General features: G+C 46.9%; 1 protein-coding gene across 2 annotated transcripts in view; it reads left to right on the top strand.

Annotated features, from left to right (window-relative positions):
- The first annotated feature begins 6,326 nt into the window (after positions 1-6,326).
- Positions 6,327-25,844, top strand: part of tfap2c (transcription factor AP-2 gamma (activating enhancer binding protein 2 gamma)) — a 55,377-nt gene continuing 35,859 nt past the window's right edge. Inside the window, exons 1-3 of one of the 2 annotated variants that reach the window (XM_055652059.1) lie at positions 6,327-6,415; positions 18,257-18,700; positions 20,884-20,935. In XM_055652059.1, the coding sequence (XP_055508034.1) occupies positions 6,383-6,415; positions 18,257-18,700; positions 20,884-20,935 (529 nt within the window). In that variant the 5' untranslated portion in view covers positions 6,327-6,382. Of the gene's footprint in view, positions 6,416-14,740; positions 14,935-18,256; positions 18,701-20,883; positions 20,936-25,844 lie in introns of those variants that run through there. The other variant, XM_055652058.1, reaches the window with a different exon arrangement.

A 25,844-nucleotide genomic window follows, 5' to 3' on the forward strand; every position in this document is an offset into this window, starting at 1 on the left:
ACCTGGATCTCCTGCCATCAGGCAAGAGATATCGCAGCTTCAAAGCCCGGACTACAAGACTGCTAAACAGCTTCCTGTCACAGGCTGTGAGGCTGCTAAACAGTCACTCTGTACTCACAGTCACCTGATTCTGCGGCTTGGCATGGCCACTTTAATAACTGGCACTGGACACTCAAATCAGCTGCCCCGGACATTGTTATGATTGGTTTTACTGTATTTTAACGTTGTTGTTTTTACCTGCTTTTAACTATTTATACTGTTCCATCAGGGACTGGATTGTTTTTAGTGTTATTATGTGTGAAATGTTTTAAATTTCATGTGCGATGTATTCCCTGGGAAACGTCTTTTCATTTTGCACTGTACAACTGTTGCTTGCAAAATGACAATAAAGGTTGATTGATTGATTGATTGATTGATATATGCATTAAAATACACGGGTAATGAAATTATTACAATTAATATATATTTTTTTTTTAACGAAAATATTCACGCGTAATCTTACCGAATTTATTTAACATTGTTAATCAAACATATTAAATTGCATCGTGTATATATAGCACGTTCCACTGTACTCATTTATTTATTAAGTGTCATTTATTTTTCCATTTCTGATTTACTTATAATTCTACTGTGATTCTTCAGGCTGCGCGATTGTAAAAGTCAACGTGCTGCTATTAATCGGTCCTCGCATCTAATGTGTACTTAATTGTTTGCACGTTTGCAAACACAGCCTCTTTAGTTGGCTGGATTCGTTGAAAGCCTTAGCTTTGCTTTGACCCAGATTTCCTAATAGGATCATCGCCCTTCGTGAGAATGAGCTTGTGACCCCGCTAAATTCCACTCAGTCGTCATCTGCGAGTGAGACAAGTATCGACTGAAACAGATGCAACAAGTCACCCCGGGGGCCGCTTGCTTCTGACGCGAGGGGGTTGCCCGGGCAGCACCTGTGGAGAGAGTCCAGGGAGCGTCTCGTGTGTTATTGAAGGATGCGAGGTGAACGATGGCTCACTGAGTGCTCCCCAATGACATTCATTTCGGAAGACGAGGAGGATTTGCTTTAGTTACGGCAAGAATCAAGGGTGTAAGAACGAACCGAAGATAGACACAAAAAGCTGCCGTAAATCAACGGGACAGGCAGCGTCTCTGGAGAAAAGGAACGGGTGACGTTTCGGGTCGAGACCCTTCTTCAGAGTCAAGAGAGTTTTTATTGTCATATGTCCCAGATAGAACAATGAAATTCTTATTTGCAGCAGCACAACAGACTAAGTAACCATAGTACGCTGGGTGTCTATGTAGTTCAGAGTTTATTTGAGCTGTAGTGTTTAATAGTCGAATGGTTGGAGGGAAGAAGCTGTTCCTGACCTGGACGTTACAGTTTCCAGGCTCCTGTAGCTTCTCTGTGGCCAGAGTGACGTGGGTCTTTGATGATGCTGGCTGCCTTTTTGAGGCAGCGACTCTGGTAAATCACTTCGATGGTGGGGAAGTCAGAAGCGGTGATGGGACTGGGCAGTGTTCACAACTTGTTGCAGTCTTCTTCGCTCCTGGACGTTCATGTTACCGAACCAGGCCGTGATGCAACCAGTCAACATGCTGTCTACTGCACACCTGTACACCCCTCCCAACTGTACACCACCTCAGAGGGTGGCGAACCAGTGGCATTCATTGCCGCAGAAGGCGGTGGGTGCCGTCAACAGATATATTTTAAGGCGAAGATGGTTAGATTCTTGATTAGTTCGGGGTTATGGGGAGAAGGCAGGAGAATGGTGTTAGGAGGGAGAGATAGATCAGCCATGATCGAATAACGGAGTAGACTTGATGGACCGAGTGGCCTAATTCTGCTCCTATCGTTTATGACCTTATGACTTATGACCTCCGCTCTGTGAGAGATCAGATGAAAGATCAGATGTTGCCTGGCGCTGAATGTTGCAAGTAATTTGTGCTTTCAGTTCAAACCCCAGCATGTTACAGTAGGGACGTCCTATTACCTCATCCATTATATGTATTAAATGTTAGCTCATTATCACGTCCCCACCACAACTATTAATCGTGGAGGAAGGAACTGCAGATGCTGGTTTACACCGAAAATAGACACAAAATGCTGGAGTAACTCAATGGGACAGGCAGCATCTCTGGAGAGAAGGAATGGGTGACGTTTCTGGGCGACTATTAATAATAGGGCGACTGTTAACGCCCTATTATTACCCCGCCAATTATTGAAGATCTTTACTTTTTGTTCCAATTTACTTTTGCTGAGATCAAGTGTAATTAATTTAAGACTCCACTTTAATTCGTTTCGCGAACAAATTCGCCAAAACATATTGAAAGGACATTATTTTATGAGTTATTAGAGGAACGAAAAGTATGTGAAGCTCGCTCGGCAAGGACTGTGAATTATCGAAGCGGCTCTGTATCACTGGATGCTAATCAATCTCTCGGTCTTCCGCCGAATTCAAATGGCTTCTGTTGTGGCAAATTGTTTAATTTAATCCGAGTCGCTCAAGCAGCCGGATATGTGAACTAAATACACTTGGCATACACTATAACATACGAAATGGCGTATGTGTGTGATGGAGAATAAGAGATAATTAAAATGAGATTCAATACTTTCCATTTGCTCATAATTGAATGATTAGCATTTGAACGGCCAGAGGATAATCCAGACCCCAAACTCTAGAAAAGTCACAGCTAACATTTGGAAACAAAACCGCTTCCCCACCGCTGATGAGGAACTCCAATCTTTTTCGGGTTGTACTTCAGTTTACAACAGAAGTTACTTTATGAAACATTTCGGTACTTCACTTCCAGCTCATGAAACAGCCAGTTTGACACCGAGTGACACCGTCCTCGTTCCCGGCGTTACGACCGATATCTATGGAACCAATGTGTGGAGGAGCTCCGCACAGAAACTCTTCCCCTGCTGCCATCTATTTGCTAACTCATGCCTTCCCACCGCCCGCTTTCCCAAGATGGTCAGTGAATATATTTAGGTATATTGCCCCTGCTGTACCTGGGTTCAGTGAAAAGCTCTTAAGAACTTTGAAACTTTGTGAGCGACAGAAACATGGGTTGTGCAAGTAAGAATTTCACTGTTTTATCCGAGACATATGACAAAGGTAAACAAAATTGCTGGAGAAACTCAGCGGGTGCAGCATCATCTATGGAGCGAAGGAAATAGGCGACGTTTCGGGCCGAAACCCTTCTTCAGGCTGACAATAAAACACTCTTGATTCTTACCTCTGTGTACTGTCTCGATGAAGTCTGCTATTACACTGCAGTCGTTGCAATTTTGTACTTATCTATGATTGTTCTAATCGATTGTCTGATTTTACTGGATTGTATGCAAAACAAATATATTCGGTGTACCAAAGTTCACAGGGACATGTGACAATGAAGCATCGCCAACATGAAGCTTTATTTTGCATGTTAACGAACGGATCAGATATATCATACATAGACACATTCAAACGATACTCAAGTACGATAGATAGAGCAAAGGGGAGAGTACAAAGTGCATCATATAGATCTCAACATTGCCGCTGTTCCTTGAACAAGGTCCAATGTCCATAATATAGAGTTGAATCGGCCAGTATCCCAACTTACTGAAATATTTTCGGTAGTCTGAAAACAATGGCGAAGAAGCTGTTCCTGTGTCATGCTGAGAGTTGAATCGGCTCCAGCGCAAAATGATCTATTGGATTATCTGTGGACGTTATAGTCCAGGGACTTCCCACAGTGGTAGGTGGTGTCTATTCGTGGCATCTAATAGCAACGTCCTCTACAGATCCCCTGCACCTTGTCCGACACGGGGACTATCCTGAAATAAACAGGAACACAGCCCCTTCTCAAAGGGGTTTCACCTCCTCGCCATTCGCTTCCCCTCCAAGGACGTGGTGCTGCTTGGTTTCGCTTCAAGTAAGGTGCTACTCAAAAGCAATGTTACCAAGCAGCGGTTCATTCAGTGGGAGCTTTATCTTCTAGATGCCCTCTGGCCCCGAGTCATAGCCAGGGCATCACCGGGTAGCAGAGCGGCGGCGGTCGTTGTTGCCAAGAAACTGATGTTTGCGGAGCGCCAGAGGGTTCAGGTGAGTTGCAGGGAGAAGTGATGCTGAGCGGGCCGAGTAATGATGTGGATGAAAGTAATTAAGTGGGACACTCAGTGATTAAGTTAAATGAAAAGCCAAGAATTAAAAACTGGCGCAATCGAAATCAAAACTAGGAAACGCAGGAAATACTCAGCAAGCCATGAAACATCTGCGGAGGGAACGGCTGAGGGGAAGAAATTGTCAATCAATTTTGATGTGTGATTAAAATATCACACACACACACGTGCTGGAAGTAACTGTGGGCCAGGCAGCGTCTGTGGAGGGCATGGATAGGCGAGTTTGGGTCGGGACCCTTCCTGAAACGTCACCTGTCCATATTCTCCGGAGATGCTGCCTGACCCGCAGCTCACTTCGTGTTTAAGAAGGAACTGCAGATGCTGGAAAATCGAAACTACACAAAAATGCTGGAGAAACTCATCGGGTGCAGCAGCATCTATGGAGCGAAGGAAATAGGCAACGTTTCGGGACGAAACGTTGCCTATTTCCTTCGCTCCATAGATGCTGCTGCACCCGCTGAGTTTCTCCAGCATTCTTGTGTTTTTCCGCTGCTCACTTCTGTGCGTTTATGATACCAACATCAGTATCTACAGTCCCATCTTGATGTGTGGATATCTCTCTCCACCAGGCTTGCTGAGTATCTCCAGTATTCTGTTTATGATTCTAGAGCTGGTGTTTATCAATGAAATGTCCCCGGAAAATTGACGATAAGACGAACCTGAAGGTTTGTCTGACGAAACCTACTCCTGTTCTCCAGAGATGCTGTCTGATCCGCTGAGTTACTCCAGCTTTGTGTGCCTATCTTCGGTTTAAACCAGCATCTGCACTTCCTTCCTACACAAGTGAAGGTTTGTGATGGGAGGTGGTGAGACTGGCCAGTGTATCAGTGAAGCAGGGTGACCAAAGTAAACGGCAGAATGAAGTGGCCCAAGTCCCCTGAGTGCGTGGCAGCGGGGCTGGGTTATGGGAATACAAGGCGAGCAGAAGCCTCACCTGTTACACTTCCCACAGACGCTGCCTGACCCGCTGAGTCGTTCCAGCGGCTTCTGCGTCCGTACACATTTGACATTTCTGGCATCTCCGACAGGTTTGCTCGGATTTTCATATCAGAGATGGATAATTTCATAGAAACATAGAAATTAGGTGCAGGAGTAGGCCATTCGGCCCTTCGAGCCTGCACCGCCATTCAATATGATCATCCAACTCAGTATCCCGTACCTGCCCTCTCTCCATACCCCCTGATCCCCTTAGCCACAAGGGCCACATCTAACTCCCTCTTAAATATAGCCAATGAACTGGCCTCAACTACCCTCTGTGGCAGAGAGTTCGAGAGATTCACCACTCTCTGTGTGAAAAAAAAAGTTCTTCTCATCTCGGTTTTAAAGGATTTCCCCCTTATCCTTAAGCTGTGACCCCTTGTCCTGGACTTCCCTAACATCGGGAACAATCTTCCTGCATCTAGCCTGTCCAACCCCTTAAGAATTTTGTAAGTTTCTATAAGATCCCCTCTCAATCTTCTAAATTCTAGAGAGTATAAACCAAGTCTATCCAGTCTTTCTTCATAAGACAGTCCTGACATCCCAGGAATCAGTCTGTTGAACCGTCTCTGCACTCCCTCTATGGCAATAATGTCCTTCCTCAGATTTGGAGACCAAAACTGTACGCAATACTCCAGATTTCATGTCATGAGAGTGATAATTTCAGGAGGGAAAATCTACAGACCCACTACAAAGTGAGGGAAAAACGGAAATATTGTCACAGGCACCCACGCCAAGAGTACGACCCCCCCCCCCCCCTCTGAAATAATCCTGTCTTTATTTAATCTGATATTCAGCCCCCGCCACCCCCACCCCTCCCTATTTTCTATTGAAGGTTCATTGGGCAGTTGGTTCTTTGCACGTTTACTGCTTTGATAGGGGACCTATTGAGCTGAATTGGTGCGAGTTCGCGAGGAATACATTAGCCCGGCCAGAACAAAGGTGGGCGATAGCCTTCTTAACGGCCCATCAATTGGGCTGCATGACAAGGGGCAGTAACAATAGACCGAGCACCAGGGGAGAGGAGCCAAGTCTGTGGGCTTGGAGTCTGGCGTCTCCCTCTCCCTGCCCCTCTCTCTCTCTCTCTCTCTCTCTCTCTCTTTTTCTCTTTCTCTTTCTCTCCCTCAGGTAAATTACTGAGGTGCGTCTGGCCGAGGTGCGCAGGCGCGGCGCGCCACCACTCCAGTCCTGCGGGCTTGCAGGAGGCAAAATACTTCCCGCAGTCATTCCGCTTGTGCTCCCAACATGTCGCTGATGGGGAAAATGGGCAGCTGGCAGGTACGTGGTCTCCGATCCCTCGCTCGCGTGTGAGAGGGGAGTGGGAGGGAGGGGAGGGGAGGGGAGGGGAGGGGGGGGAGAACAGCTGTACGCTACAGGGGAGGTAGGGCTTGTGCAGCGAGCGTGTAGCACAAGACGGGCGAGGGGAGGGCTTGCTGACAACTGCACACACTCACCTGCCCCAGCTAACCTCCAGGGCAGGGGGCCCGCGTACCGAGCGGAGGGGTGGGCAGGGAAGCGCAGTGAGCTCCAACAGCGCTGGGGGAGAATCGGGGCGCTAATGTAAAACAGGAGGGGTTGGATCACACCGGACCGGGGCAACCTGTCGGCGGCGCTCGCCACCCCCGGGGTCCCGGGGCAAGGTGGCCGGCTCGCAACCAAAATCCCCCGTCCCGTTCCAGACGCGCGCACACCTCCCGCTCCCTAGTTGTGGCCAGCGGGGGCTGCGTTGTATCTCGGACACCGAGGCTCCCCGTTGCCCAACGGAGGCGCGGTAGTCCCTGACACTTTGGATTTGGCTTTGGAAACGAGCGGCGGTTCCCCGGCCCGCCTAACCAGCGACTCGTGCCGCAGCTTGTCAGAGGCGAAGAATATTTCTCCTGTTCCTCCCGAGGGGGCAATTAAATCATGTCCCCGCAACGCGAACAACGTTACTTAAAACAAACACAGGTAACAAACGTGCAGAGAGAAGCAGTCGTTGTGGAGATAGTAGCAACTGGATGGTCCGGTTCAAACCCCAACCTGCCTCGCAGGGTGATTCCGATGTAACCGCTGCTTCTGGAGGTAACTTGCAATACTCGACCAACTAATCAGAAAAAAACTATTACCTGTAAACGAACCGTGATGTACCCAATTATCTCACCGTGTCGATTCAGACGGAGGTTATGACTGGCTGTGTGGGAGCAGGGTTCATCGATCAGCTCTTAATAGTTTTAAGGACCATTTGCACTCACTGCCGAAGTATTCGTTAAACAGGAGTAACCAATTTATACAGAGTGCATGGAGACACAAGAGACTGCAGACGCTGGAAACTTGGGAGAAAAAAATCCAAAGGCTGGGAGAATGAGGCGGATCAGGGAACATCTGTGGAGGAAGTGGACAGGCGGCTTTATCGGCTCCAGACCTTCAGGCTGAAGACAGTCTGACGAAGGGTCCGGACCCGTTAAGTTGTCTGTCCATTTCCCACCACAGATGCTGCCTGACCCACAGAAACCCTGCAACATTTTTTTTGTTGTTGCTATACTGAATAAGGCGTGAGTGTGTGTGCGTGATAGCCAAAGGCCTTGTCTGCAGGGACAGGGCTGAAACATTCTCGACTAGCAGTGCCATCTAGCACAGAAACGGACCCTTTGGCCCACTATGTCCATGCCGTGATAGTCAGCTACATGTCTCCACCAATCTCATTTACCAGTACTGTCGAAGGCCTCCTGTGTATTGGCGATTCCAGCGCTCGACCAGATATATTTTGAAACCAATGAGAGTACTTTGCCTCCACCACCCACCTACTCGGCCAGTGAGTTCTTATACTTTACTTCGCAGTTAGTTTGTCATGGATTTCGTCCAGTACCGGAACACATGGAAAAAGGACGGGGGGTTCAAATCCTGGCCTCCAGCAGTCACGGGGATTGTGCTCAGAGGGTTAATTGTCAGATTCACCACGAACGGAACTATGAGATTTCTACTTGCTGAAGACAAAATACATCTTAGTGTAGTCTAGGGACGGGGTCGGGTGTGAACTGAATGATCAGGCTGGTGCGAGTTTGGTGAAATAGTTACATGGAAGTGGTAGCACGGTTGTAAAATCATAATGTTTCAATCCCTATTTACTGCGGGGTTTGCTCTGTTTAAAACCGCTTGGCACAAAATTTTGCTGACGGGGTTAAATTTGACCAGTGCACGGGGTGTTTTTGGAGGCGACGGTGCGCCTGTCCAACGATCATTCGTTAAAGGTCAGTCTGAATTGTATTTTTTGTGATTAATAGGCGCCAGATGACCGGCTCTGCGTTTCAGTCGCCTCAGCTGGGGTCCGGTTATAGCCGGGACTTTAACTGCCCAGGTTCTTTCGTTAGAAGTTAATGAGGAGGAAATTAATGAGTTATTGGGAGAGCTGTGATATTGACGAGGGATAGTTTTAAGTTTTAAGTTGATGCATTTTGGAAACGAGAGAGTTCTGAAGGAGATGGGACGCTTTTCCTGTGTAGTGGTTAATATCACCAGTGTTACATTGAGAGACGGGGCTGAAGAGTGGGGTGGGGGGGGGGGGGGGGTATTCGTTAACCCCCCCCCCCCCCAAAAAAAAAACCCCCCCCCCGCCCCCCCTACCCCTGCCCACCAATTATTTTTGGTTAATGTAACATTTGGAAGCAGAACATATATGATTGACAAAGAGCCAGCGAATTTCTACCTGGATTGAAGACCTCATTATGGTCATAGAATCTAACAGCCTGGAAACAGGCCATTCGGCCCAACTTCCCCACACCGGCCAACATGTCCCTACTGCAGTCGGCCCATCCGCCTGCCTTTGGCCATATCCCTCCCATCCATGTACCTGTCTTTTTTTTTTAACGTAACGATAGTACCTGCCTCAACTACTCGTTCCAACATCTACCACTCTTTGTATGGCAAGTTACCCCTCAGCTTCTGTTTGCGGGCCCTCTGGCGAGATCCAGCCGGGGTGACCGTATAACCCATTCCTGTAATGTCAGGTCAGTTTATCTAGCTCATCGGTGAACAAACCGCCAGAAGCTTAGCAGTGGCTCACAGCACCGTAGAATTACTGGGGCAATTCGCCACACCATCTAAACAACTTTGATAAGTTAACGCCCTTGCGGTAGACATTATGCGATAATTGTAATTGGGACTGCGGCGTTATTCATTCCTAAAAGGCAAGATACTCGTTGAGGGCTTACTTACTGGATACGCTGTTGCCATTGAGAGTGGGTTGAGGGGGGAGATGATTCAACGATACATTTCAAAGGGCAATGGATAATGAATTGTAAAAGGATATCTTTGCTGGGCGGCAGAAGGAAAAACGGGAGTGGGCCGAAATAGGTCGCTTGTTTCAAAGAACCCCCCAAAAGCAAAACAGCCTAATAGACTTTGTTGTTTGATATAGACACGGAGGAATGTGGGAACTGTGAGAGGAATAGATCGTATAAGTCTCTTGCCCAGAGTATGGGAATCAATAACCAGAGGGCATAGGTTTAAGGTGAGGAGGGCACGATTAAATAAGAACCTGAGGGGTAATTTTTCATGCAAGAATGGTAGGTGTTGGAACGAGTAGTTGAGGCAGGTACTATCGCTACCTTTAACAAAAAATAGACAGGTACACGGGTGGGACGGGTCTAGAGTGATATGGGCCAAACGCAGACTGGTGGGACGAGTGTGAGGATGTTGGACCGAATGGCCTGTTTCCACGATGTAAAGACTTTATGACCACAATGAAGTCTTCAGCCCGGGTAGAGGTTCACTGACTCTTTATCAAGCATGTTTAAGAAGGAACTGCGGATGCTGGAAAATCGAAGGAACACAAAAATGCTGGAGAAACTCAGCGGGTGCAGCAGCATCTATGGAGCGGTTTCGGGCCGAAACGTTGCCTATTCCCTTCGCTCCATAGATGCTGCTGCCCCCGCTGAGTTTCTCCAGCATTTTTGTGTACCTTTATCAATCACACCTGGTCTGCTTCAAAATGTTACATTGACCAAAACTAAAAACAGAAAATACCAGAAACGCAACCTGCTGATTCGCCGAGTGTTTCTAGTATTTTCGACCTATTTCAGATTTCTGACATCTGAAGTCTTTAATTAACCCGTCTTGGTCTGGGCTGCATTTTGAGGGGAGGATTTCACCTGTGGTTAAGTGGACGATGTGCCTCCGAGCCGCCCGTTATCTCTCTCTCTCTCTTCCCCGTTCTTATCTCTCACATTTTTTAATGCATCAATAGATCACCTTTCATTCTATGACACTCTCGAGAATTTCGAACTATCTGTGTATATTTAATCCCTTTGTGCCAAATGCTTTAATACTCCTTTCTCGCGTGGCGTCCAGTCTGGAGAAGAGTCTATAAGTGTTGTATTAAAAATGTGATAAATGTGCTGCAGTTATTAGAGAGAAGGGCGATTCCAATTGGTTTGCTTCCATCATTGAAAATGCAAGCAGGAAGTACAGTCCCAATTTCAGAGCCGGATATAAATAATTTTCTATGTCATAATTTAGTTTCACTCATAGAAGGCAAATCAGGTCGAGTTTATTGTTATATGCATAAGTACTGTGAGGAATAGGTACAATGACAATCTTGCTTGCAGCAGCATCACAGGCACATAGACACGGACAAACACACAGAAACACAGTACACGCAAACAAGTCCCTGTGAAAGGAACTTCAGTGGCAAAAACACAATTTACGCTAGTAAATGCAAGAGATGGTTTATCGTTAGACACAGAATGCTGGAGTGACTCAGCAGGACAAGCAGCATCTCTGAAAAGAAGGAATGGGAGACGTTTCAGGTCGAGACCTTTCTGTACCTGCTGCCCGATGGTAGCAGCGAGATGAGGCATTGGACCTTGATGAGGATCCTTGATGATAGGTGCCGCTTTTCTTGAGATAGCGCCTCATGTAGATGCTTTTGAAGGAGGGAACGACTGTACCCGTGATGGACTGGCCTGAGTCTATCACACCCTGTAGACGCTGCATTGGATTTGAATACCAGAATGCAATCAGTCCGGATACATGAGGGAACCTTGAGTCAGTGGCTGTTTTTAACTGTTTAAGAAGGAACTTTTTAACTGTTTAAGAAGGAACTGCAGATGCTGGAAAATCGAAGGTACACAAAAATGCTGGAGAAACTCAGCGGGTGCAGCAGCATCTATGGAGCGAAGGAAATAGGCAACGTTTCGGCCCGAAACGTTACCTATTTCCTTCGCTCCATAGATGCTGCTGCACCCGCTGAGTTTCTCTAGCATTTTTGTGTACCTTTGCTGTTTTTAACTGGACTGGTTATTTTCCCATTGAATCATTAACAACCCGAGTCACCGGGGAAGATGCACTATTCCGATTTCAAAGGAATACAAAAGCCGCTCCCACTATTCCAGACGCCAACTACCAAAAGTCTTCATGGCAGCCGAGCCGCTATGGGCAGTCATGCCGACATTCCTGCAACACATAGCCAGGAATAGTTACACACTATAATTTATAACTCTAAGGTGGACTTTCAGTCTCATCAACAGGACCGCTAGCTTCGCTAATTCCATTGCCTAAGTAGCCGATTGGGGGTCTTTGAAATTGGAGGCTGCTATCTTGCATTCCTCATGTGATTCCCAGTCGGGACAATGCCACTTGTTAACAGCTCCGTTTATAATGGACCCCACCAAAAATGCTAACGAGACTATTGTCCGAGAGAGTCGCCGGCCACCAGCAAGCGGGGGATTGGATTCTCGCCTCGGTGGAGGCAGCCAGCGCTTCAGTGTACAGAGAACATTTACCACCCGCTAGGATGTTGGCTCGGCGGTACATAACTCGCCGGGTTCTTGAACATTAGCAGCCTGATGATGCCGAATCACTCGCATCTCTGCCTAACGCCCGTTTTATGGAAGCACAGCTGTTATTTTGCCGTGCCTCACCAATCACCCCCTTCAAAGTACAAAAACGACAACGGAAAGTCAACATTAATAGGTGTAAATGTAGCGCTCCTTTTGGCACAGTGAGATCGCGCTATAACACTGGTCATACAAAACACAGTACAGAGTATAATAACGATTTCGTGCCGTAATGGTGTTGTCTAATACCATACGACAACGTTGCAAAACAACGCAGAGCGATGCCATTTATTATAGATAAAACTGAACAGTACCATAAAATGTGTAGCGGACAGTGAGCTGTCGGTGACAACTGCCCATAGGGCTGGCCCACCCCGAACACCAGCGGCCAGACACTGATGTATAGGGTCTGAAGAAGGATTCCCACCCGAAACGTCTCCCATTCCTTCTCGCCAGAGATGCTGCCTGTCCCGCTGAGTTACTCCAGCTTTTTGTGTCTACCTTCGATGTAGTACAATAAAATATCATGCACTTAAAGCGTGATATAACAGGGTATTGTACAATACAACTGATGCTACACTGTGCAAACACGGATACAGTCCCATATATAACACAATGCAAAAATGTAATGGAATATGCCATAGTACGGTGTAATAAAAGTGGGCACAATACAGTATATAATCCCAGAGATATATTGTACAGCAAGATAAAATGCAGATTATATTACAGATCAATCATACGATCATGAATTGAATGTATTTCAATGTAATGAAATAGACCGCAGTGTATTAAAATGCGATGTATACGCATCTTAATGCACAATTAATTTGTATAATATAATATAATACAGCTTAAAGTGTACAGTACTAATAGGCAGTATAGTTATTGGAAACAACAGAGTTCCAGTGAGAATCCGACGCTGTTCCCAACTGAAGCACGGGCGCAGAGAAAAACAGTTCTATACACTCTTGCAGGCAAGCTGAAATGTTGGCAGTTCTCTCAGGAACATTGGAGTTTAAGGGAAGGTCCAAACATAATATTTCGTGGCGAAAATTTGCTTCGTGGCGAATTCTTACTTCGGACGGTTGATGAGTCTCTGGAAGGGAAAATATATTTTTTTCTCGCAGCAGGCGGTCAGAATTTAATTTTAAATCACGTAATTGATGTTCCCAAGGTAAAATACGAAAGCGGTAAACACGATTCAATCTCCGGTGCAGCAGCATCTATGGAGCGAAGGCGGTTTCTTCACCGATGAGCTCCATAGATGCTGCTGCACCCGCTGAGTTTCTCCAGCAATTTTGTGTACCTTCGATTTTCGTGACCATAACACATGATTACATCTCCAGTTGCAGACCGGGCAGCGACAATCGGCACATTAAACCCTGCCTGCAGGAGAGAGTGTAATATTCCAACAACAGAACATTGTTGGATATTAAAACACGTTACTGCGGTGACAAACGTTATATATAATAATAATAACAATAACAAAAATGTGTGTAACTATAGGGCACAAAGTAAAGGCGGCGCCGAACAGAGTAACACGGCGAATTATTGCGGACAATCGTTTAATATTTGCATGGACTGAAAGAGCACATTTGCAGCAAAGACACGTTCTGTTCATGGCCTTACCGCCGGCGGGTTCTGCAACACGAACGGATTTACAAATTAGCGTTTTAATGCACATAACTATCTATTTGTGAATTTGGTTCAATGTCGAGCTCTTGCATTGTCAGCCTGGCGTAGGCTGGTGGAAGATGGGATCCAAGGGTCGCGATCACCCCTTCGGTCGACTGCTCGCAGGCAGCTTAATGCACTACTGACAGACCGCTGACTTTGAAATCAACTGCTTGGGGCGGCTCTATTGGACATCCCCATTTGCCAAGGGGTAGGCAGCTCTGACCTGGTCTGTACTACTGGATTGCTGCTACACATTCCGGACATGCCTCTGTCCACGGATGTCGAGGGGGGGGGGGTGAGTAGGGCCGGCGATTTCCCTGACCCCTTCAAACATCTTCAGAGTGGGAGGTAGGCGTTCAGTGACTCACTATATTTTTTCACTGTAAACCGGTTCTACCCATGGCCCAGGATCTGTCAACGTGCACCGACAGGATGCTGAGCTGCGATTTCCGGAACCAAAGTGTTGTGACTTCTAACCGCAACAATCCCGAGTCACCGGCTGCAAGGTGCGAGTGTCGGGCGGGAGGGAATGAACTCCACACGGGCAGCGAGCTCCACTCTCGCTGTCGGTGACAACTGCCCAAAGGGCTCCAGACACAGGGTCTGAAGAAGGGTCTCGACCCGAAACGTCATCCATTCCTTCTCTCCACAGACGCTGCCTGTCCCGCTGAGTTACTCCAGCATTTTGTGTCTATCTTCGGTGTAAACCAGCATCTGCAGTTCCTTACTACACAACACAGATCAGTAATACTCTGTGGATAAGCTTTGTGTAAGCGGGGAGGCATTTGCAACCACGGGGGCGGATTGGAGACGTTGTTTTAGCGCATGGAGTGGTTGCTGTGAAATGTAGGATCACGTTAAGTGTGTTGGCGGGGGGGTTTGGGGACTGGATGCGAACCTGGCGCCGGCAGCGAGCCATGGACCGGCTCTCACACTGCATCAAAGATACTAGAGGCACCTCTAGTATATTTGCAGTGCACGGGGCTCCGGCCCCACAGAGCCACCCACCGGCAACAGGCGGGCAATATCGGGCCACAGTCCCGCCCAGAGGCGGAGCAAGGCGGCGGCATCCGCTGATCCGCCTGCCGATCGGCGCACTCATTGGAGGGTGGGCCGAGCCCCGCTGACCATTAGAGGGGGAGCAGCGGTCGGCGCCTCTCGGCTCACACAGGGAAGGCAGGCGGGCAGGCGGGCAGCGAGCGGCGGCACGGTGCACCTCACCCAGCGCTGCCTCTCAGTTGATCTGACGTCGGAGCAAACATGTTGTGGAAACTAGCTGACAACGTCAAGTACGAAGACGATTGCGAGGTGAGAGCGGCGGCTCGTTGCTGCAACTTGCGGGGTTTGAATGCTCTTTAAATCTTGGTCTGAAGAAGGGTTTCCACCCATTCCTTCTCTCCAGAGATGTTGCCTGTCCCGCCAAGTTACTCCAGCGTTTCGTGTCTATCTTTTAACTTTGGAGAGACCTCTTCCCTGTAGCACTAGACAAGTGCCGAAGTAAATTTCGTTACTCAAGTCCGCCGAACCAGGGTTATCCTGTTAAGTAAAGAAACGCCAGGAACTATTTGAGAAGTTTACATCACCTTTCCCTAACCCCCCCTTCATCGTCCGTGCCCCCAATTCATGCCCCTGTATTAACTAGTGTCCGTAGACTTTGTGGTTTACACTAGTCAACCACTCTTGCTTAACTAGAGATTGGGTTTGGACTCGTTCGCGTAGTTACAAATCCCGAGCTGCTCCAGGGGAGATCGTGGATAATTCTGAGATAAGGATACACTGAATGAAGCTGCAAACGGGCATTGGCGACTGGACGCGGTAACGTTAATTTTGGATCTGGGGTCTGAGTGCCGAGAGCGCTACCTGACGGCTCTGTGGGGATTCACTCTGGTGATACCTGTGCAAGGAAACAAAGGCCAGAAATGACACCCCGGCTCCTCCCCGGGGGACAGGAAGGCGCATCGCTGAAGTGGAGATTCGCAAAACAGACCGACTTCAAACAAAAGAGATTGAGATGCTGGAATCCGGCACAAAACATCAAAAAGCTGCGAGAACTCAGCGGGTCAAACAGCATCTGTGACGGTGTTCAGGATCGGAGTCTCGACCTGAAGTGTCGACCTCCACGGATGCTGCTTGACCCGTTTTGTTTCCTGGCAGACGTCACGGTTCAGAGTAGTGTGACAGGACTACACGCGAACGTTCAGCGGAGAGAGGGGGTTTTAATGCTCTGTCTAGTTTTACGCAGTCGCTCGAATGCAATTCACATCCACTTGTCAGTTAGTAGGGTTTGTATCTTCACATCAGGAAATCGTCCTGTTTGGTTAGAACTTTTATCTGGAAGCATTTGCGCAATTTCAACGAAGCGAGACTTCCCCCAGAACCCAACCACGCGGCGTGTGTCCTGGGCCCGACCTGGTCTCCTTTCTATCCTCGGCGTTTTATGTTCTTCGTTTAAAAGCCGACGGCACTAAACAGTCCATGACTGTGTGTCGGTCGTGCGCCGTGGAGCAGCCAGGTTGGCATTGTAGCCCCCTCCCTTCCCCTCCCTTGCTCCCATTAACTCAAGGTAGTGCCACATAATGTGGACGTTACAGACCTCCAGCCTGCTCGGCACGTCGAACACACTGTCCTTGCAGCATTTTGTTTGCATTGACTCTCATAGTCTTGTCGAAACCCGCGGGACTCTTATGGCGCTTGACATGGAACTGCTGTCTAGTGGAACCGGCCACTATTTCAGCTCGAATGTACAAAAAAAATGCTGGAGAAACTCAGCGGGTGCAGCAACATCTATGGAGCGAAGGAAATAGGCAACGTTTCGGAACGAAACGTTGCCTATTTCCTTCGCTCCATAGATGTTGCTGCACCCGCTGAGTTTCTCCAGCATTTTTTTTGTACCTTCGATTTTCCAGCATCTGCAGTTCCTTCTTAAACACGATTTCACCTCTATGTATTTGAACCCCCTGTACAAAAAGTGCGCCTATGCTTACATCGATCCAGAATGTGTACACGGTCTATTATCAGCTGCTGCACCTGGTTTCACATTCTGGTACAAATTTACAACTTTCTTTTCTTTTTAACTTCATGGTTCAAATATAAGCATTCGAGAATATGGAATTAGTGCTTCGATTTTTCTCTCGGGAAATATCTTGGGCATTTTTATTTCGCCGTAGAATTCAGTATTCAGTAGTTGCACACCAATAGCTGCAATAATAAATATCCCTGGTTAATGGTTCTTGTTGCTAAAATTCGGCTTTAAACTAATTGGATGCTTGGTTGTGGAAATCAGCAGTGATCTACAAAAGCCGATTAGAAATGGTCAGTCAGTGTTCGCGAATTTCTAGTGGCCGCATGTAGTGGAATCATGAACTATGATTAACGCGGTAACAAGCCATTTCGGTCTCCGGGGCATACTGTAATGGAGGCTGTTACAATGTGATTCTTATTGTGCTATGCATTATTATTGAACGCAGGGCCATTAAAGTTCCGAGTTGTGACATGAGCAGGCGTTTTATTTTGTTTTGGGAGATTTTAATTTTGATATTAGAAACTTCAGTCTAGAATTTAGAAGATTGAGGGGGGGATCTTATAGAAACTTTCAACATTCTTAAGGGGTTGGACAGGCTAGATGCAGGAAGATTATTCCCGATGTTGGGGAAGTCCAGAACTGGGGGGTCCCAGTTTAAGGATAAGAGGGAAGTCTTTTTGGACCGAGATGAGAAAATCATTTTTTACAGAGAGTGGTGAATCTGTGGAATTCTCTGCCACAGAAGGTAGTTGAGGCCAGTTCATTGGCTATATTTAAGAAGGAGTTAGATGTGGCCCTTGTGGCTAAAGGGATCAAGGGGTATGGAGAGAAGGCAGGGATGAGATACTGAGTTGGATGATCAGCCATGATCATATTGAATGGCGGTGCAGGCTCGAAGGGCCGAATGGCCTACTCCTGCACCTAATTTCTATGTTTCAGTCCTGGAAAATGTCACCGATGCTACATTCCGCGCTGTAATCCTTATTCCCATCCGCAGAGATGCCACACAACATCCCCTCGTTCTCGGGTCTAAATTAGAGTTAACATTAACTCACAATATTTAGAGGTACAGCAGTTAAAATGAACGACCCCGAGCAACCTTTCGGCCTCTTAATTATCAACGGTGGCTAGGAATGAAAATCAAAAGTAGTCCTGTAGACAGCGGGAAATCTAAACTAAGAACAGGAAGTGCCGGAAAAAATTGAGGTTATGCAGCGTCTGTGGGGAGAGGATCGGATGATTGTGTTTAAGAAGGAACTGCAGATGCGGGAAAATCGAAGGTAAGAGCGAGGGAAATAGGCAAAGAAGCTGCCGCACCCGCTGAGTTTCTCCAGCACTTTTGTCTACCAGAGGATCAGATGAAACATTTGAACCAGCGCAGCAATAGATGCGGATACAGGGACTGTGCCTTTGTACAAGTAGCAGGGTTCAGGTGAGCGTGAAGAAGGTCGGCACCTCTCCGTGTTCTCCAGAAATGCTGCCTGACCCGCCGAATTACTCCAGCACTTCGTGCTTGTTATTTTGAATCAACCCTGTATCTGCAGTTCCTTGTTTTCCCGGGGTGCAGGATGGTCGGTAACCGGAGTTCTATTTGTCTCTCTCCCCCAGGACCAACACGATGGCAGCAGCAACGGGACCCCTCGCCTGCCGCAGCTCGGGACTGTCACCCAGCACTTGTACTCCGCCGCCCCTCCTCTGTCTCACACCCCGAGCTCCGACTTCGGGCCACCCTACTTCCCCCCTCCGTACCAGCCCCTGGCCTATACCCAGTCCTCGGACCACTACTCTCACCTAAGCGACCCCTACTCCCTCAACGTGCTCCACCACCACCCGCAGCAGCAGCAGCAATCGGGCTGGCCGGCGCGCCAGGGGCAGGAGACGGTGCTCTCTCATCACCAGCGGGTCAGCGCGGCCGCACACCTCTCGGCGCTAGAACCCCGGAGAGACATCCGCCGGCCAGACATCCTCATCCCGGGCCCTCACCACATGGACACGGCGCTGGTGGAAAACCTCACCATGCACGACGCGGTTCACACGATGGAGGAAGTGCCGGTAAACTATCTGCTTAAGTAATGGCCTTTGAAGTGTCTATGAGAACATCTGAACAAGATTTTCAGGTTATTCCCGAAAGGGAATCGTTTCAAATCCGCCCATAATTGTTGATTGCAACGACTACAGGGCGGCTTCGGTAGAAGGGCTCACACATTCTCAGCGAAAGACAATGAAGTCCCGTTCTCGATTTGGAATGTAAATATAGTCCTCCCGGTAGAACGAGTGCAGGTTGATTTGGCGATGGCGGTGTGATGAGGATTGAGGGATGGGTCAGAGAGAGAGAGTTCACGGAATGTGTTTAATGTGTGTCCCACTCGAACACACATTAAAAAGCATAGAGCTCCCACTAAATCAAAGGCAAACGAACCTCTGACAGAGTGAATGAAACGGGTCTCAATGACAAATCGAAAACTCGTTTTACACGAAAGTGAAGTAAATCCTCCTCAAATCGCTAGAACAGCAAATTCTAACGTTTACCCACACTGTACCAATCTGCCTTTCCAGACTACAATTTAACACCCATAACAGCCAATATTAACAGCAATGGCTTGTATCTATTTTGACATAATTGATCATGAAATGACCGTCATTGGAGTAGGCCATTCGGCCCTTCAAGCCAGCACCGCCATTCAATGTGATCATGGCTGATCATTCCCAATCAGTACCCCGTTCCTGCCTTCTCCCCATATCCCCTGACTCTGCTATTTTTGAGCCCTATCTAGCTCTCTCTTGAAAGCATCCGGAGAACCTGCCTCCACCTGAGGCAGAGAATTCCACAGACTCGCCACTCTCTGCGAGGAAAAAGTGTTTCCTAATCTCCGTTCTAAATGGCCCATTCTAATCCCCATTCTAATCTTCTCGCTTTAAACCACAACATTTGTTAAATGCTACTGTTAAATTAATTCTGTGTGTGGAGGCAGGTGGTTTCACACCTGACTGGGATGTATGGATATATATATATCACCTGCCTCCACACACAGAATTAATTTAACAGTAGCATTATATATATATTGATACAAATACATCAATAGATGCTCCTGAACACATCATCAGTGATGTAACCTGGGGTCATTGGGTGTTTCGGTCTTTCAACATCAGACAACCTCACCCAGGCGACCCAGCCGTGGTTGATCATAATATATATATTAACACGAAATGCAACAGTTAAACGCGAGACAGTGATGGACTGGAAGTTGTTAAAGGCCGGTGGGTGGGCTGGGGAAAAAGGGGTTTGCTCCGTGCAGGGGAGGGGGGCTGGGTGGAAGGTGGAACGCACTTTTATCACCCCTCACATGTGGGGTTTGAGGAAGGCGAGGGTGGTGTGGAAACACTGGGCGGGACTGGTGTCACCCAGTACTGCGCCAAGTACCCACATTTCTGGCCACGAACGGTCAATTAACCGTATTCACTCCATACTCCATATATATACCCTTTTATATCTTATTTTTGATGATTTAAATACCAGAACACGCCAGAGTGCTTGGCGAACATTGACCGTTTGCTCACTGCATTTCATCAACTAAGGCATTATTTGTGTTTTTTCGTGATTCCTTTGGCATCTAAAAAGTTTCAGAAGTGATTAATCTGGCTGTAATTTTTTTTGATCGCTCATGGTTCCCATGGGTTTTTACATACAAAATGAAAATGCATCTGAAGAAAAATTTACAGCCAGAATGATCACTTCTGAGAATTTTTAGATGCCAAAAAAATCAAGAAAAAACACAAATAATGCCTTACTGTTGATGAAATGCAGTGAGCAAACACGATAATCCCCAATATTTTCAATGTTTACCAAGCACTTTAGCTGCTGTAGTCCCTTCAGTTCTCGCTTCTCTACACCTTCATTTCGCTTCACGTTTGGAATTCTAAAGTTGGGTACATGTCTCTCACACTTACCCCGACTCCCACAATTTTTTTCGGCTCAAAAATTCAACGTTTTGGTGGTTTTTAACAGGTAGGAAAGTACGCGTTTCTAGCATTAATAACATATACCAGAAGTGACGGATGTCTTCCAGTTGGATTTAGCGGCTCCGTGCGTCAAGCCCTATGACCCAGTGACCTTTCATGCAACCACCCTATAAGGGGGAAAGGCTGGATCAGACACAGGCCGCCAGGTTCCGGGCAGCGGGGGGTGATCGCAGCTTGGAGCCGCCCTTTACACGGTGATTTTTGTTTATTTACAGCACGTCGAGGACCCGAGCATGCTCATACAAGACCATGGGGTGATCAGGAAAGGTAAGAGTGGCCGCCGCCAGCTTAATTCCAACCTCCAGCCTGGCTCCGGGCAGGCGGTACAGACACGCGGGACAACCAACACTCCAGCTCCACTCGTTACCCCAGCGTTTGCCAGGCAGCGTTACTGAGCAATTCACCACATTGAGGGATCCTGTTGGATCCGGACGGACAGGAATTGCCTTGCTCAGTCCTGGACCTGATCCTGGACCTGGCCTGACCATGGCTCTTTTCCTGGAGGTCGACTAGTTTTACATTATATTTAGATTCCCCCTTTTCCCAAAAGTTGGGTGAGGACCCTACAGGCGGCCAAATGGCGCAGGGAGTGGAGCTGCTGCCTCACAGCCCCAGAGTCCCGGGTTCGGTCCTGACCTGGACTGCTGCCTGTGTGGTGTTTGTATGTTCTCCTTGTGACCGCAAGCATTTTTCTCCCCCACAACCCAAATATGGGACATTGAGACACAAGAAATGCAAACAAACTTGCGGAGGAACCCAACTGGTCAGGTAGCATCAGTGGAGGGAAATAGACCGTCGAGGTAGGGGGTGGAGACTCTTCTTCAGACTGAAGGGCCCCAACCCTAAAAATGCCCTCTGTCCATTCCTTCCACAGATGCAGCCTGACCTGCTGAGCTCTTCCTGTGATTTTGCTTTCCTTTCGGTGTTGTGTTCTGCCAGCCCGAGTTTGCACAGTTTGCCTGTTGGGAGTCAGGGCTTTTTTGCACAGCTTTAGTAGGGGTCTGGTTTGTGTGAGGATCCTGCTTGATTTTTCTCCGATACAAGATTGAGGTTTAGTTTGGTGAAATAAATTCCAATGGCATACTGCAAAGGGCAAAGCGTCATCTCAGCCTCTGCAACTTGTTCATCCATCCGGGTGAACCTAGAGGCCACTGGCTTTAATAGGACGCCGCTGAGAGCAAGCCTGGAATAAAAGAAAGGTGTTGAATTTGGCATTTCTGAGTTTCTAATTGTGGCTGTGTGTGTAGAATTAGTTAATCAATGTTGAAGAGTTTTCACAGTGGTGCAGGAATATGGTAAACTGAGATAATATACTCCCCAGGTAACCAATGGTGAGAGTGTGGCTGTGGGATTTTCCTGTTGAAATCTCTGGAAACTGTCAACCAAGTACTTGCCTTAGTCTTACTAGTCAGAATCGGATAGTATAGTATAATATAGGAAAATGCTTAATCTGTTATAAGATGGTAACATGGTAACACTTTCAGGGGCAATTTAGTATGTAATTTAAAAATAATTTAGTGTGGCGGACTGGTTGTAGGACATATCAAATATGGTTTCAAATTGCCTCTAATCAATTCTTCCTCTCAGTTGTTAAACCAATGGATGGATCATTTATACTTCATTTTAGTGTCAGTGTTACGAGGTGGGACCATGATTCTGTCTACGTGAGCAATAAAGTTCTGTTATTTTAGGGAAGTTCCAAAATACTTTACAGTCTATGGACCTTGTTCGTTTGCTGAAGTACAGCAGATTTATGCTGCCACTTTGCAACCTGTGTTTCCATATTTCTCTGACTGCGATGGTATTAATGCCTCTTTGAATAGGAGGTATCACTACTTCATTAATAGCATCAATGTTAACTTGTTTATCTAGAATATAAAAGTTGGGGCATTATGTTACAAAGCACTGATTGAGTCACACTTGAATATTGTATGCAATTCCGGTCGCCACTCTAAAGGACCGATGTGATTGCACTGCAGAGGGTGCAGAGGAGATTCACCAGAATGTCGCCTGGATTGGAGAGCGTTAGTTATGAGGAGTGAATGCAAAGACTGGAGCTGTTTTCCGTGGAGTGGGAGGTTGAGGAGTGACCTGATAGAAGCATGTCAGACAATGAGCAACACAAACGGGTAAATAGTCCAAATATTTTATATGTGGGCAGCACAGTGGTGCAGTGGCAGAGTTGCTATCTTATAGTGTCAGGGACCTGGGTTCGATCCTGACCATGGGTGCTGCCTGTATAGAGCTTGTAAGTTAAGGGTGAAGGAGAGAAGTAGGAATTCTAAAAGGGGATGTGAAAAGTGAAAGTTAAACACAGTATTGATAACTTGAAAGCATTTCCAGGGGAGGTGGTCGAATCAGGTACAATTACCATGTTTAAAAGGCATTTAGATAGACATTTTACATAGGCAAGGCATGGAAGGATCTAGTGTTAATGAAGGCAAATAGGATTAACGTAATGGGCATAAATGTTGGCAAGGACACAGTGGGCCGAAGGACCAGTTTTTGTGCTGGACGATTCTACAAGTTTATTGAAGATAGACAAAAATGCTGGAGAAACTCAACGGGCACAGCAGCATCTATGGAGCGAAGGAAATAGGCAAAGTTTCGGGCTGAAACCCTTTTCCTTCGCTCCATAGATGCTGCTGCACTGGCTGAGTTTCTCCAGCACTTTTGTCTACCTTCGATTTTCCGCAAGGCTCGGTGTTGGGACCCCAGTTATTTACAATATATATTAGCGATTTAGACGAGGGAATTAATTATGACATCTCCAAGTTTGTGGATAACACAAGCTGGGTGGCGGTGTGAGCTGCTATGAGGATGCTGTGAGGCTGCAGGGTGACTTGAATAGGTTTGGTGAGTGGGCAGATGCATGGCAGATGCAGTATAATGTGGACACATGTGAGGTTATCCACTTTGGTGGCAAGAACAGGAAGGCAGATTATTATCTGAATTGTGTCAGATTGGGAAAAGGAGAAGTGCAACAAGATCTGGGTGTCCTTGTGCATCAGCCACTGAAAGTAAGCATGCACGTACAGCAGGTAGTGAAGAAAGCTAATGGTTTGTTGGCATTCATTGCAAGAGGATTTGAGTTTAGGAGTAAGGAGGTCCTACTGCAGTTGTGCAGGGCCCTGGTGGGACTGCACCTGGAGTATTGTGTGCAATTCTGGTCTCCTAATTATTGCTATTGCGGGAGTGCAGCGTACTAAAGCAATGGCATTTAGTGTAGATGGTTTCTTCCAGATGTGAGACTGGTGATTGTTGCAGTTGATGCTATTTGCTTTGGACTGAAGATTGTTTAAATGATTGAGAACTTTGTATCGTACAAGGTCAGCATCAACCTTTGGTGGGAACCCATTCACAATTTTGTGTCCCTGTCATGGTTTATAATTGATCTACAATGAGCCGAACAGACCTGTTTAGAAATTCAATGACATTATTTTCATAGGTAGTGTATAATACCCTAATGCAACCATGTTGCGCATTTAGTGGCACTGTCTGGAAGGAGTTACCACATTGCGATGCATTTTTAAAATTCCTGGCACCTAGCACAAGTGCAAGCTGCCAGATCCCACAGATGCGACTTTCTACATTGAGGTATGTTGGATGAGCGGTTGACAATCATTTGTTCTCCTTTGAATATCAATTACGCTCGGATAATTAGTTACCTCAGAAGTCAGAGCAGGAGCGTAGGCAATTTGGCAAGTCTGATGTGATCTTAGGACAGGCTGCTGAATGATAATCCTGCTTCTGAACCAGCTCACCCACAGCTACCTGCCCGTTCGAGTCTGCATCCTGGTAGAAATCCTGGGGATTAATTTTTCCAGCCCGTATGTGCATTAATGTTTTGCAGGAATGTACTGCTGGTTTGTGGCTGCTGGGGCCAGTATTTGCTTAACTGCATTTTTTTTTAAATACTAACAGCATCCTATGAAAATGATAATATTTGGTGGTTTGAGAATAATTGATTCCCACAAATATCAATCAGTTTCAATATCTGGCAACTTTTATTACTAGCTAGGAACTTGGGGTATCCTGTACTAATTGTCATCACTGATTTTTGCAATGTCATTTTATCCACTCTGCTCTAAACAAATTGCATTGTGGAGCAACCTCCCCCTTGAACTGGTGTGACTGTGGCTGCTTGCTTAGTCACGGCAGCATCAATACTTTTGATAGTTGTTGTCAGCTCTCCTCACCACTCAGACTGTTTTCTCTACATCTGACAGATGTGACAGTAAGTCTGTCCAATACTGAGTGAGCAGTTCCTTGATCCCTGCTGTATCAGTCTGTGCCAGAATCTCCAAAGCTATTAAACTTTGCTTGGATTGAAATCAAAATCATCTTGTCATGGTAACATGCCCATCAGAGATATATTTCTTGTCGTCAAAGTTTTGCTGTATTCAAATTTAGCAGAATTCCATGATTAATGCAGGCTTCAATTTTCCATAAAATTGTAATCTCAAATCGTTGCTCTCAGCCTCTTCAAAACACCACATCACAGAATCTGTGCAGTGATCCTACTCCTCCTGATCCTCCCAGCAGCTGAAACACCTGTTGGAAAACTATGCTTCCTGCCCTGATTCTGAATGGTAACACTTGCAGCACCCTAGTTCAAAAAGTGTGCAAAGCATTATCTATAATTAGATGTTTGTGGGAACACACAGTGGAATCCATCTTGGGCGTTGAAAGTTGTGGGCCATTGCGTAATGTAGACCTGTGGCTATATCTACAATTCTTGGCAATGGTAGAATTGTTTGATTCTCGGATCTGTGGTGTAGCATTTTCACGGCCCAGTATTATCCATGAGATGGAAACGAGGAACTGCAGATGCTGGTTTGCACAGATAAATGGACACAGAGTGCTGCAGTAACTCAGCGGGTCAGGCAGCATAATCGAACATGGTTAGGTGACGTTTTGGGTTGGAATCCTTCTTCGGACTGCACCCCTCTTCCATCTGAAGAAGGGTCCCGATCCAAAATGTCACCTATCCATGTTTTCCAGAGATGTTGCTTGACAGGCTGGGATACTCCAGGATCGTTTTCAGTTACGATCAGTGTTCTTACAGGGGTTATGTTCTGTCAGGCCAGGCAAACCAAGGTTTCCTTCAAGCTGCTGGGGTATGGAATGTGTTGGAGTGGATTTACTGCCTTGCTGAATATGATTCAAAGCACTC

The sequence above is a fragment of the Leucoraja erinacea genome, chromosome 21 (assembly GCF_028641065.1).
Source record: "Leucoraja erinacea ecotype New England chromosome 21, Leri_hhj_1, whole genome shotgun sequence".
NCBI lineage: Eukaryota > Metazoa > Chordata > Chondrichthyes > Rajiformes > Rajidae > Leucoraja > Leucoraja erinaceus.